The sequence below is a fragment of the Dromaius novaehollandiae genome, chromosome 3, assembly GCF_036370855.1.
Source record: "Dromaius novaehollandiae isolate bDroNov1 chromosome 3, bDroNov1.hap1, whole genome shotgun sequence".
In the NCBI taxonomy this organism is placed as follows: domain Eukaryota; kingdom Metazoa; phylum Chordata; class Aves; order Casuariiformes; family Dromaiidae; genus Dromaius; species Dromaius novaehollandiae.
This window is the reverse complement of record NC_088100.1, coordinates 112,256,849-112,270,925: the sequence shown is the minus strand read 5'-3', so window position 1 is coordinate 112,270,925 and position 14,077 is coordinate 112,256,849. Positions and strand designations below refer to the sequence as shown.

The 14,077-nt window shown below is 42.4% G+C and overlaps 1 protein-coding gene across 13 annotated transcripts in view; it reads right to left on the bottom strand.

The window, feature by feature from the left end:
- TTBK1 (tau tubulin kinase 1) overlaps positions 1 to 14,077 on the bottom strand; it is a 121,027-nt gene that overhangs the window by 17,579 nt on the left and 89,371 nt on the right. For 12 of the 13 annotated variants that reach the window (XM_064509821.1, XM_064509826.1, XM_064509816.1 and 9 more), the window contains one exon: positions 11,701 to 11,955. The exons of the other annotated variant lie outside the window; for it this stretch is intronic. In XM_064509821.1, the coding sequence (XP_064365891.1) occupies positions 11,701 to 11,955 (255 nt within the window). The remainder of the gene's footprint in view (positions 1 to 11,700; positions 11,956 to 14,077) is intronic. 13 annotated transcript variants of the gene reach the window in all.

Sequence of the window (14,077 nt, the reverse complement as noted above, 5' to 3'; positions counted from 1 at the left end):
CTCCAAAAACTTCCATAAATTAGGGTTAGCTGTAACCTATTGCTGTGATATGACAGGATTAAAGTCAGTGAAATCAGTGCTAGCCTAAATTTACATAAACTGAACTCACAGTGTGCCCCCCCCCCCAATGTGTGCAAAGTGTGTTTCTAACACTCACAATACCTTGTTTCCATTCCCAGCTCAGTCTTAACTGACCACCTGCCACTTCTCATTTATCTCATTAGCAAATGCTAATTAACTCCCCCTGTTCTACCAGAGCTCATTCATCTCCCTGATCTGGGTTCCCATGTACCCAAGGATGAGCAGGGTCTACAACAGACATACCTTCCCAGAGCCGGAAAACAAAGGTAGCAGAAAAACAGAGCAAGAAAACAAACAAAAAACCCAGCCATCACCAAGGTGCTGCCTTTGATTCTTTAATAAGGTTTTGGTAGTATACAAGCTTTTTTTTTTTTTCTCCGATTGTCTGGATTAACATACATGGATTTAAAAAAGGCACAAAATCCATTGCACAGCTTCTGTTTTGTTTGTTTTGATGACATTGCCTGTTCATTGTGATTTCAAGTGTAGGATTTTACAGTACTCTGCAGCATTTACAGCGTGGTCTACATACAGGTAATCAGTGCATGCTTTTATACAGGAGACAGAATTCAAATTCTCTCTCAGTATTTTTATATACACAATAATACAGTGTTTTTCTTCTGAAAAAAGCTTTAAATTGGTCTTGCATGCTTGGTGTGCCAGAAGAATTAGTGCAAGCATATAATACAGTGTTATTGCAGTACAAAAAGGGGTTTACCTTAGGCTCTAAAGGGATTACATACAGGAAGAATAAAAAGACTCAGGGAAAACAAGCTTTGGACCCCGTTAGTCAACTATGTCCTTCCAAACCACTCCCTACTCAGTATCACCTTTAAAGCTAGAGCAGGCTGCTTCCCCTCCATCTCCCTGCTACCCTCCTCCCGAGATGAGCTTCCATACCTTCTTCAGTAACTTCTGTCCTAGCAATTGATGAGGACTTCCAGGCAACTCAAGGAAGTCCTTCTGCTGTGCCTTCTAATGCTGGAGACCTGCACGAAGGGGACCTTCCTGACATCCACTGCTTCAAGGAAACTCAAGTCCCAGCAGATGACATTTCTCAGACAAACCCCGAAGTACAACAGGTTACCTACACTTTGGTCTCCTCTCAATAGAAATGACTACAGAAACCCATGTTCACTTTCTAATTGAATAATGATGGTTAAATATGGTTTGGACTCTCTCCTGCTTAGCAGCAACAGAAGTGTAACAAGTGACACAAGGCAATGCAAAGGAAGGATATGCTGGTCCCTGAGATTCTTCATGGGAGCTGGAAAGTCCAAGGAGCAGAAATCAAGTTCCCAGCATGACTTTAGTCACTCCATTAGGAACAGGAAGAGGCCTTAGTCCCGAGATATGCAGATGGCAAACAGACTGCAAGAACTGTAGTCCAGTCTTCTTGATAACAGCTTCAATTTGGATACTATCAGGACCTTAGCATATCCTGGAAATGACATTATCCTCTGCCAACACAGACTAAACTTGTTTGGGACTGGGAGATTTGGCAGGATTTACAGTAGTGACTCGAAAAACTAGAATCTGAGTTTCTGAAGCAGCCTTTTCTTCAAACTAGCATCAGATGAGGTAAAAGTAGCAGGAGTCTTAGAGCTGTCAGGCTTGCTTTCAGGATCTCCATATTCCAGGAATCAGCACCATAAATGTCAGAAAGGCGTTCTTCTTTCCAGCCTCTTACCATCAAATGCTTCAGAAGCTTTCTCTTCTTTTCTTCCTAGGTGAACATGACAGTCCAGTCCTATGCTGGATAAATGCTCTGTTCCTCCCTTTTTGTGCTCTTCATATGTTGTTAGGCTTGTGCCAGTTTTCCTAGCATCTTCGATGGAAGCGATGGCGCTGTAAAGGTGCTACACCTGCCATTTAGCTTCCCAAATCTGCACCTACCAGTCTCTCCAACAACTGTCAACACAGAGCTACTTGTTTGAGGAGACAGGTGGACCACCTCATTCTTATCACTCATAAGAGACTCAGGAAATGGCAAGCAAAGTGGAAGGAAGCGATAATCCAAAGATTGTTCTAGTCCCTAATTGTAAAGGCAACTTAATAGCAGCAAGAAAGAAGGAAAATTCTGAAAGCTAAACATCTTCCTTAGTCATAAAAGTAACCATATGTCAGCAGTGTTGAATAGAAACCTGATCCGGCTTTTCTTAGGAAGGACCAAGCTGAAGGGGCAAGAGTCTCAGAGAAATCCTCCTTATTTGACTCGTAGTTCAGAAGAGATTTGCCATTACTGTGTTTCACGTTGCCAGATCAGCTAACTGCACTCATAATTAAACTGATTATAGGGTTGTTGGAGGAAGCCCTGGGGATTCTTATGAGGCAAGTGCACTAGATGAGGTAACCAACCTGAAACACTTTGTGTATGAAAAAATAAAACCTCCAAACATAAAGCCATTTTCTTTTTAAACACTAAAAGACATGCAAGTGAATGTAAAATGGGGATTGCTTTCAATCCCCAGGTTACATGGTTAGCAGCTTGTTCAAAATGTACATTCATTGTAATTATCTCCTCAATGGTATGTGTAATACAAAGGAGTTGCAATACATCAAATAATATTTAGAAACATTTCCCATAATTTAATCTTTGTGCTGTCCTGTGGAACTGCAAATGCAGATCTGTGTTATAGTGACCCAGACACAAAGCACACATTATAAAAATGCAACAAAAAGGAAGATAGTATAGCAATTATCAGCCTTTACACATTTTATTTAATATCTTGACATTACCCAAAATATATGTTTGCATACTAATAAATTATGTCCCAAGTGGCAGCACCATTCCTATGACCAGAATACTCTGCCACCAGCTGATGGCAAATATAGGGATGTGTATGCTACAAGACACTGTATTAAGAAAAGTGGGATGGGACAGGTGAAATCATTTGCTCAAATCTCTGACATGCAAAGGAGGCCAGCTGTGCCATCCAAGCCAGACACCATGAGGTTCGTTCTTTGCAGCAGCCCTTTGAGCACTTGGATGTCTGCAGAACAGTCCATTACCACTGCTAGCACAGAAATGCTTCTGTAAGGCATGACCATGCATGGCCATTCATACTCCATGTGTAGATCAGGACATTCATACAACCAGAAATGGAAGCTCCAGCAAAAAGCATCCCAACACCATGGGGGCAAGAAGCACACTTGGCTCTCTTTGGGCATCCTCTACAGTAACCGTCATCTCCTCCAGTCACTCTGGGGAGGGAAGGCAACTACAGGGTAACCAGACCAGGAAGAAAGACACCCCTTGTTCTCAAGTTGAGAAATATCTAGGGCAATTTATTCACTAGAAACACCAATAGGAATTTAGAAATTTGCAAATTATTCATGCTTTTCAGGAAATGCAATTTTATTTTCTTCAGCCAGCCTCTTGAAGCCCATCTGTTACTGCAAAGCAGAGCTAGACAAATATATGACAGCTACCTCCACACAGTCCTTACCACTTTGCCATCAAAGGCAAAGAAGAAAAAAGAAAGAGAAGAGGTTCTCTTTTGAATACTCTGGGATATACTCCTTTTCTTACTCTGTGTGGAAGAATCTCAAAATGATCTCAGTTCAAGGTAAAGCTCGAAGGTGGCATGAAGAAATCTCCGCTGACAACCATTAATAAAAAGTGTCATTCATCTAACCCATTGGTTTATCTATAATAAAAATAAATCAGGTTGTCAACACAGTATTATGTAGCTATAATGCTAGCATGATTGGATACCATGGAGACCTCCACCTAGTCTAAAAGAAGAGATGCTAGACACACTCTACAAACATTCTGGATATCCCTCAGCAATCCCTCCATGTGAGCAGTAGAAAAGCTCCCTCTGTTTTCAAGATTAACCTTGTACCACTCCCAAGCACTTCAATTCCAAATACACGTATCGTTGAACATTAACTGATGGAGGCAAGAGAAGGAAGCATATTAGAAAACAGGAAAAGGACAGAACACTTTTTTCAGTGCTGGTTTCTGATCTTCAGTCTGACTGTGTATCCTGTTGTTAAGCATTTTTAGAGGAGAGACAAAGTGGAGTTCCTGGTTGTTTGGGGTCAAAGAAACACCTCACTAATGTTTGTTATATTTGGAATATAGGTTCCACTATTCTGACAATTTCCAGTTCAAGAAACAATGTTCTGTCTCCTGAATTTCTCCCTGTGAAATCAAATTCTTGTCTGGCTTCATCCTAACACGTTCTGAAGAGGATACATGTGCTGCTCTCCTCTAGAGGTCCCTGCATGGCAAACAGCAGAAGTGTCTCATAGGAAAAATACAGCACTTGGGGATCTTTTGGCTTAAGAGGCTATACAAAGGTATGAGTACTATGACTAAACCTTGGGAAGGCTAAAATCATGAGTGTTTTCTAGTTTCTTACCTGCAAAACAAATGATCAAAACTCTCAGAAGAGGCTGTACACTTTCAGGCAGTGGAATCAGTGATAAAGATGTTACCAAAGCTTAATGTTATGAAAGCGAATGACAAATGAGGTAGTTAAACACTCTGCAGTGAACTCTTTAGAAGAAATGTCTGAAGCGCAGAGCAGAGCAATCTGCCAAACAGCATTTTTGTTTCTCATCTCTGAGTGCTCACGAAGTAGAGCACTTAGAAAAGGAGGTGTACATTAACTGGCTTAGGATCATCTTTGGAAAAGAAATACCATCCAACTATTGAAGTCACTCAACCTCTGTGCCTCAGGAAGAGGGTAAGAAAGCTGCTGAGAGCAGTACTTGTTATCACCAATCAATTTGAAACAATATACCTCTTTCCAAAAGTCCTATGTGCAAAAATTACATCTAAATTTGAGATTTTTCACCTCAAAAAGGAAAAAAAGAGGTTGACAGGATCTTAAAAGCCCTCTCATATAAGACCCAGTTTTTGACTGCTGCAGAAGCTACTGGAGAGCAACCTCTTGGAGCTAGCTGCCAAAAAGGGAGTATTTGGATAATGGAAGAAACATAGAACTTGTTTAAAACAAGATGCTTTGATGGCTTAATGACAGTGGCACAGTCTAGGTAAGGGAAAAACTGTCATTATATGTGCCAAACTGAGGAATATCAATCCTTAGGTAAAACATCCATCACTTGGTGGTATTTTCATATAAGATGGGGCACAAGAGGAAACCCTAGTCAGTAAAAGTTTAGAATTAATGAACCAAGTGTCACCTCTGTTGCACTTACGTTATCCTCCTGTCTTGGCTGCTTGAAATACCCTGTTTATTTCTATTTTTATTTGGATCCTCCTCCCCAGTCCCAGGTTGGGGAATGGGGAATGGGGAATGGGGAATGGGGACAGCCATTTTTTCCAGCCTTGAAACCATGCAGTTGAAGAACTTCTTTAGGGAGTTTGCTAAGTCCTAAGGATTCCAGGTTTCAAAACTCATGAAACTCCTGTCCTGGAAGTGGATGATATCTTCCATTATCATCTTTGAAATCAAACTGCCTTTAACCAACATGACCACCATTCCTCACATAGTTTACATGCAGAACTCAGGCTACTCCAAGTCAAGACGCGTGCCTTTTTTTTCACTGTTTCCTCCAAGGAAATCAGACAGGTGGAATGCAAGAGGCTGACCAAAGTGCTACAAGGAATGTGTGGTGCAACATGAGATATGCAATGAGGAGGAAATTGGTGCAAGAAACAAATCTGGCATACACTTGGGAACAGCAAAGGCAGGGACCCCAGAGAAGCAAATAAGGAGGTGAAGTATGGGATACCATGAATGGCAAAGGTGAATGTGTGGAGTGGGACGAACACTGGAAACCAGGGAGGGGAAAGAAGTTTGTCATTTGGGGAAGAGATGAGTTGGGCAAGGGGGAAGAAAAAGGCAAATGAATCTACAAGAGCTGGAGGGTCAGTTCTCAAGCAATGAAGCAAAGATAAGGAGGTGCTGCCTGTGAGTACGTGTACAATGTATGTGAAGCCCAGCAACATCTTGGGGTTGCAGCTGACTGCTGTTCTTGCATTCAGATTCATATTTAAGCATAAGCTAATTTGGTGGCAGCACAGCAGCAACATCTCTGCCCCTTGGCTGATGCAGGAAAAGATGAGATCCCAGAGGAGGACATCAGTCAGCTCTGGGATCAGCTTCCTTATCTCAGTCCAGTCTGGAGCCAACTGTCCAAGTCCAGCTTCCTCACCCTGTGTTGTGGAAGTGGTAACTACCAAAAGCCCTTCAAAGCTCAGATAGTGTCTGCTGCCTTCCGGGCCTGGAGGAAGGAAGGTGCACTGAAGCTCTCATCCTCAGCAGAGTACCTAGTAAATGAAAGGTGCCTAGAGCAGCTTCCCAAATTCTCCCCAAAAGTCATTCGGACACAGGATTTGGAGATATGGGCTGATCTGCCTCTAGCCTTGCAGACCCTTGAAGAATCACCACATGAACAGCAGCAGCTAAAGGAAAAGTCTTCCCTTGGAGTCAACATATTTCATGCTGAAAGAAAGCAGCAGCCAGGTTGGAAGTCTGTAAGCTTCCCCAAGGACACTTAGCCCAAGGAATACAACTTTTGGATCAGTTTGTCCCTTTCGGAGCAACAATCTTGCAGCAGCCTGGGCCATCATACAGTCCAGGTTCAGACCCACTACAAAGAGAAGGATTGAAAGAGCAAGAGATACTTTCATGATGAAGAGAGAGTGTAGGGATGGGATTGTATCACCCCTATGACCATCTTACAGGACATTTCTATTTTACATGCTACCATCACTTTAACTAAAGGGTCTTTAAACAGTGAAAGAGGTGATGCAACTCTTCCACTTACCTGCCCCTCAATACTGGCAAAAAAGCATGGCAATGTTGGACAAAGTCATGTTCTCAGCAGGGACTTTGCCAGCATGATTATACCAACAGAATACTCCTAATGCAGATGCACTGGTATCAGCAAAATTGAACTTTTATGACAGAATAGTTTATATTCAGCTAACCCCCTCCCACCAAAACCTTTTACATGGAAGTGAATTTGTGCTGGCCTAACTACATTCACCCTAAGGATTGTGGCTGGCCAGTCAAGAATCAAAGCTCTTCATGCCCATGACTAACATAGCTCTGCTGGCAAAAGGGGTCCTGCAGTATTACAAGAGAAGGCTTATATTCTTTCCATTTTAAACCCAACCACTGGCATTTCTTTAATTCCTTGTCATATAAGTGCCACCAAATATAAACTTCCAAAACACATTGCTCCATAGCCTCATCTCCGCTCTGCCTGGTATGTCCAGGGTTTGAGCTGCAGGACACAAAACACCTTCCCTTTTGCTCTCCCAGGAGCAGTTGGGAAACATCTCCTGCTCTGCATAGAAAGAAAATGAAAGGAGGCAGATAGGGACCAAGATGCAAAAAGGTGGCTTTTGTATGTACATAAAATCGATGTGCACCTGCTCACAGCAATAGAGCACAAGGTCCTTGCAACCGCTATCTGTCCTTCTCATGCTAATACATTTTGTACTGTAAAGGAGTGGCAAATGCTTATTTGAGTCCTCATTTGGGATTCTGATGGAGAAAAAGTGCTATGCACAATTGGAAGTAAAACCAAAAATAATATATCTTTCAGGAAGCAAACCCTGTTCTTGGAGTCTCCTAATGAACACAATTTGTGTAAGAGTTTGATGCTGAAAGGAAATTTCTTTTCACTGATACCAACTGACTTCACTGACTTACCCAGTTGAGGAATTTAAAGGACCTTAGCAAATGTAAAAGGAATTACAATGAGGTCAACTAACTTTTCAGCCTGTAGCCCCATGATCACTTTTAGTGAAGGATGTTCTCCCACTGTTGCTTTTCCTGCTGTCCCTGGCTTGCCCATACTATCACTTGTGCAAATGGACAGTGGACCAAAGCAAGGAATGAATCCAGCTGCAAACAATGTCCCTGCTCCCCACAGAGATCCAGGTAGGACTGCAAACACCAGTGCTGACATGGGGAAGGGGCAGAAGGGGAGAGATGGGGTGAGGTGGGGATAGCAGGGTGCCTTTGGGAGAGTGGGCACTTCTGTCCCCTTCGCCTGACCACAAACCTGGAGCCTTCAGTGGAAAATGGCTGCGTGATGCTTGCTTTGCGCTTTCTAGATAATTTTTTTGACAACTGATTTTTGGACATTTCTACATTTATAACTGAAATCATTATAAAAGTAATACAATAAATAAATGTCATATAAATGCAATCTGAAGAGGGTTTTTAGACTTGCACTGTAACTGTTTTTAGTATTAATTTATTACACTTCCATAAGTATAAAATGAGAGCTATTTTCACATTTCTTTAATTTTCCAACTGTTGCTCAGTAATACGTGGATTCCACAGTAATTATTACAGCATTAGATGAAGGTGGTAAAAAAAAATCTGCAAATTGACTATTTTTAAAATCCTCTTCATACTAATACATCAACAGGATTCCATTCATTAGCACTAATTATTTTGCTCAGAATTAATTTTTGGAAGCCACACGGACCATTCTGATTATGAAATAAAACTTCCAAAAAAAGCCAGGCCAGAGCAACTTGTCCAACGATTCTAGCAGAGAGCCCAAATTTGATGTTTTAATAGGTTTATTTTAGAAATACACATCCCATCTTAGAGAATCTAAACAGGGGAGTATTATTATATATTATTAAGGTATTTCAGTGATTCATCACCTTGAGCATCTTATTTCTAGTTTGAACTTTGCTACTTTATCTGCTATTTTATCTTCCAGCAACTAGATCCATACCTTTGCCTGGCAGATTAAAAAGCCTTCCTGTTCTCTGCAGGCTAGTACTTCTAAACAGTGATCATGTCACTTTGTAGTTTTGTCTTGATTGACAGTCTGCACTTCTTCAATCTCGTTCCACAAGGCAAGTTTTATAGAAACTCATATTTCTTTTCCCTTTTCAGATTATGAAAATCTTTTCTAAAAATTTCCATACAGTCTTTAGTATTGGTCTCACTAGTACAAAAGATCTCCCCGCTGTTCACATACTCATTTTCCTGCTGATACAGCAAAAACTCATTTTTTTTCTTCTTCTTGATAACCAGGAAAGACATGGACTAGTGCTGAGCTAAGGTCAGGAAATAAGGAGCCCTAATGAGAAACATCCCCATTTGTAAGAGATATCAATATCTAAACATGTTTTGTCTGGTTAGCTGGTTTTCAATTTATTAATAAATTTAATGAGACAAAAGCCTTACTGAAGTTTGTGTAAGACAATGATCTTTATCAGACTTTTGATCTTGTCAGAAGAACAATATCAAGTTTATCTGGCAGGAGAAGTTTTATATATAACCATGATGAGTAGCATTAGACAGAGTACTGCACTTTAGTTTTTTGGACAGAGCTACTTGTCAGCTATTCATTCTTTTTGCCTGAAACTGGCAGGTTAGAGTTTATAAATACCCAGTTACCCTGCTTATTCCCTTTTCTCTCTGGCAAAACTAGAGTTTCTTCTATTTCTACAAAATTTCCTTCCTAAAACTGACCTTGCAAAGCGAACATCAGTGTTTTGGAGACTAAAAGCCAAAAATTAGTAAGCACTACTGATTTTAAATTGCTTCTTCCCTAAACTCCTTTTTCTCCAGAAAAAGTTGCAGTCAAGTCAGCTCTACTGAACGTGGAAAAAATGTCCTGTTCATTTCCACAATGTGTCCACTAATGTTCGTGGAACAAATCAGAAGGAATTAATGTCACAAGAGTGAATGTGGGAAGAGGTCAGCTGTGACTACCCTGACATTCACAAGCAAGGTGTGTTGGCCTCAGCCGTCTCCATCCCTGCAGGCACAAGGGTGCCGCGTGGCAGCCGGCCTGCCTGAGCATGGCCTGTGAGATGCTAAGCGACTGGGCCAGGTCCTATGAGCTCCAGAAAGCACCATCTCACCCTGCCTGGGACTGCACTTAAAGACTTGCTTATAGAAGTGTGAATCTGATGTTAAGAGAGGTTTTGGGCAGGATAGCTACACCTCTAGAAACAGTAGCTACAGGGAAGCATTCATCGTAATTCTGCCGGAAACATCCTACCTACTCAATACTACTGCTGTGTTTCAACTCATTAGCTTTCTGTCAACACCCAACACTGTCTCATGTTGCTCTCACAGCTGTCTGAGCTTTCCATCTGTTTTGCTGTCTGTATCCTGGGGTCACCTACTTTCTGCAGAATATCTTCCCTTTGACTCACACTCTCCTAAAGCCTTAAGCACCAAGACTCTCTTCTTTAAGCTTATCACCTATACTGCCTCTTCTCCCAGAAGACCAGACCAACGGCTCAGTTCAACAGAAGACAGCTACTACATTCACTTAAATACAGAAGGTCTCCATACAATCTGGTGCTTTACAGAGCAACCATGCTGAGAAGGGCGATATATCCCCTCAAATCTGAGAAATAAGGATACTTATGACAATTTAAATTAAATTAGATCTCCCTTTGCCTCTGAGATTCAAGGCAGTTTCAGAGAAGGGCTCCAGGGGCTCTGTATACAAAGCACTGAGGCCAAAGTCCTACAGTGTGGGTGATCTAATTAGTACAAAAAAAGAAAGGTAGTGTTGCTCCAGTATAACCCAAGATCCTTCTCTGGGCCAAACTGGTTATCCTGGGACAACATAAGGCTTTGCCAGCCGTTGGAGGTTCTAGAGAAATGGCAGAATAATACTTAAAATTCCTGAAAGTTCCTTTCCTCTTTTGTCTGTCTGCTAAGAACAGTTATTCCGGGCTCAGTATAATTGCCAGTTTATTTCTCAAGTGAGATCAGTTATCACAGGCATTTCCAAGCAAGGCCAAGAAGCAGGGCTGCTTTGCCACTGAAAAGCTGGCGGTGCCTAAAAACTCTGCAATTTAGAAATAGCATAATATACAGCTGGATCAGTAAGAAAATCCTTGCTATTCAAACTCTTGACAGTCTGAGCCTCTTGAGGGAGGCAGGTAGATTGGGAGCAGCTTGGGCATGGCAAACAGACAACCTGGGTCACTGTCACATAGTAGACATAAAGCCAGAGATGGAAAAACGTGGTCACTGTATGGAAACAAAACTGCAACAAAAGCATGGGGGTTTCCAGAGCCAAAGCAACAGAGATGCATGAACATAACTCCACAAGAGGGACAAATCAAATCCTGAGGTCCTGCCTCAGGTGAGCTTCCAGTGTGAGTCTGCCCGTATCTAGATGGAGTAAAATGGTGTATGGATTTGGCCCAGGGTAAGACACCAACAAAGAAGCTTGAACCGATTTGCATGGGGAAGGTAATGCTTGCTGAAACCTCCGCGGCCTCTCCACTTCAGTCATAAACTGACAGCATTTGGGGCTTGTTTGCAAGCATTCAGTGAGGCAGCCCTGTGCTTCCTAACCCAAGGCTGCAGGATACACAAGCGAGACTCTGAGAAAAGCCCTGCTCTCCACCTTTTTAATACATTACAGGTTCACCATGTGCATTCTCATCTTCAATCATGCTGCAGCCCCTTGCCCAGGTTGCTGGGAGGTTTAGAAAGGCAGATGTTTTCAGTCTCGGTGGGGTCTGGTTGCAGGGGCTTTGGAAGTTACAGTACCTTAGGCCAGTGTTGTCTGGGATTCAATATTGCATTGAGTGGTAACACATTGTGGGCAGGTGGGATCTATTATTGCATTATGGAGGCTGCTGCTTCCCTGAACAGACTATGTTTTGTGTGTGAAGCGGGCCCACACCTGCTGGAGCTGGGACCTGGAAATGCGCAGGACGGAAGGCATGAGTCTGTGGTTTCCTGCCGTGAGGGGCATGTGCCTGCGGTGGGGCATGCGCACGGGGCTGCTCTCCGCTGAACGGCTGCGCTGTATGAAAGTACCACCAACGTGAGGGTAGTGTTCTGTCTCCAGGGTTGAGGAGGAGAAAACGGAGGACGCCAGTCTTCTCAGGGGGCTGTACCTCGGGAGGGAGTGCTGAGAAGGCCTGTCCTCCTCCAACTGAAAAAGACCAAGAAGAGTGGAGGAAAAGGTGTCAGGCAAAGACTTGACTCGCCCCTGGTTTGCGATGCGCATGCTGCAGACATCTTCGCTGGCGGATGGAAAACGCTTTTGCTCTATGCTGGGCTTACTTACTGTTCTGGGTCTATATATTCCCAAAGATCCTATGGACACCACTGGAGTCTGCAATTACAGTGGGCCTACCTTGCTTTCCCCAGCCACATGTGAACGTGAACGACACCAGGAGCATCAGACTCCTTGACATCAGTCCCCTCCTCTGGCTACTGGGAAACGTCTCTTCAGGCCACATGCCCCTCCTCTCTGCTCCTCTGGCATCATTTATCTTGACATGTCATTAGGCTATTCATACCTCTTTCATATAGATAACAGTAAAACTCCGAACATACTTGGAAATCATGTGTACGAGAACATATGAAAAACCTGTTGCTAAAATAATCATGTTTATTTAATATGGAAGGATTCTCAGGGGCTCTTTCATGAATCTTATTAAAAGTTGCCCCAAGGGTTTGCGAAAGCAACTTTTGGGGCTGTTAGTGGACTTTCCTGCTCTCACACTTGCACCGATGACTTCCGAATACACTCTTACATTTGGTACCTGCAGGGGGAGTGTAAATGCTTCCAGTTTTGGGGAAGTGGAGGATAGGTACCAACACCTGGAAAAGCAGGCAGTGTGTAATTATCCTTTCAGTGATAAATTCAAAGCACAGAGCCACAGGAGGGCATGAAGAGAAGATAAATTCTCAGATCCCCTTTCTGCTTCTGTGATCCTGGCATGGCCAGGGAAGGGAAAGCATACTCACAGAGGTCAACGTATGAGTTTATATCGTGATGAGATCTCAGTGCCTAACTTCCCTCTACACAGTGAATGAAAGAGAGAGGCAGCACAGGAATGATTTCAGATTTTGTACCCTAAAAACGCTAAGCCCTTTGGTACCCTTCTACAACTTTCCACCTGTGCTATGAAAAGAGTGCTTTCATAAGGATGCACAAACCTCCACCTCCAAAACAGATCATTTTTCCTGGAATTACATGTTTTCTTCTCAAATCCATCCCCTTCCTTGTGATGCATTTCTTTTCAGGAAGTCTCTGTCAGATTTGAAGATATAACTGGGAAATGTGAAAGGGCAACACTGTATTTTCTTATGCCAATACTGCTCTGCTTAGCTTACTAGAAAGGTCACCGTTGTAAACAAATCCTATGAGGAGAAGAGCTGAGCTTTATCCAGCCTCATGACTTGTCCACCACCTTCAGTATCTTTGCAGCATTTTGAGGCAGATACCTTATCTTCCCAAGCGTCCAAGAACTACTTAGCTTGCAATGAGCATTAAATGTGAAAAGCAATTATCCACATAGTCCTAAATGTACTGCATCTCACTGCACAGAACAGATTCGCAGATAATAATCATGTAACATTGTGACTCAGAGTATCTAAGAGAGATAAATTCTAGACAGCAACCATAATTTCTGATAAAGGCAAGTGTCTCTTCTTTGCGTACATGGCGTAGAAATTTGGTCCTGGGTGTAGTATTTGTAAGCTGCACAACTAAGTATAATGGCTTTCGTATTATTAGATTTTGCTTTATGTTTGGGCTGCAGCATATTGTAATTATGATTTCCAATGCATACAGCATCCCAACATGGAAAAGGCTTCTCAGACCAAAAAGGATCATTCCAACTATTTAGATGAACCTCTTGTACAGCACAGGGCCAAGGACCTTAACCATGCCATAAACCTTAACCACATCATAAAGGGGCGATACCCCACCAGCAAGTACATTCAGGTGATGCTGCCTCCAGGCTTAAGTTGAAGTTACAGACATACTGCATTCATTAACTGATGTTCTAATGCTTAAATTACACAGTTAAAAGCTGGAGGTGCTGCCCCCTTTTAATCCCTCTGCCATTGGCAGCTACGAGCCTGGACTGCCCTCCATCAGATCTATCCTGCTCTGTTTAGACGGGAAGAGTATGATGCCTCTCGTGAAATCCCAGAGAAATGTGATGTTGATAGGGCTCAATATCTTTTAAAGAATATATTAAATGTAATTAAGAATTACTATCGAGCTTAAAGGTTTTGACTTTTGCTTCCTGGGCATCTAA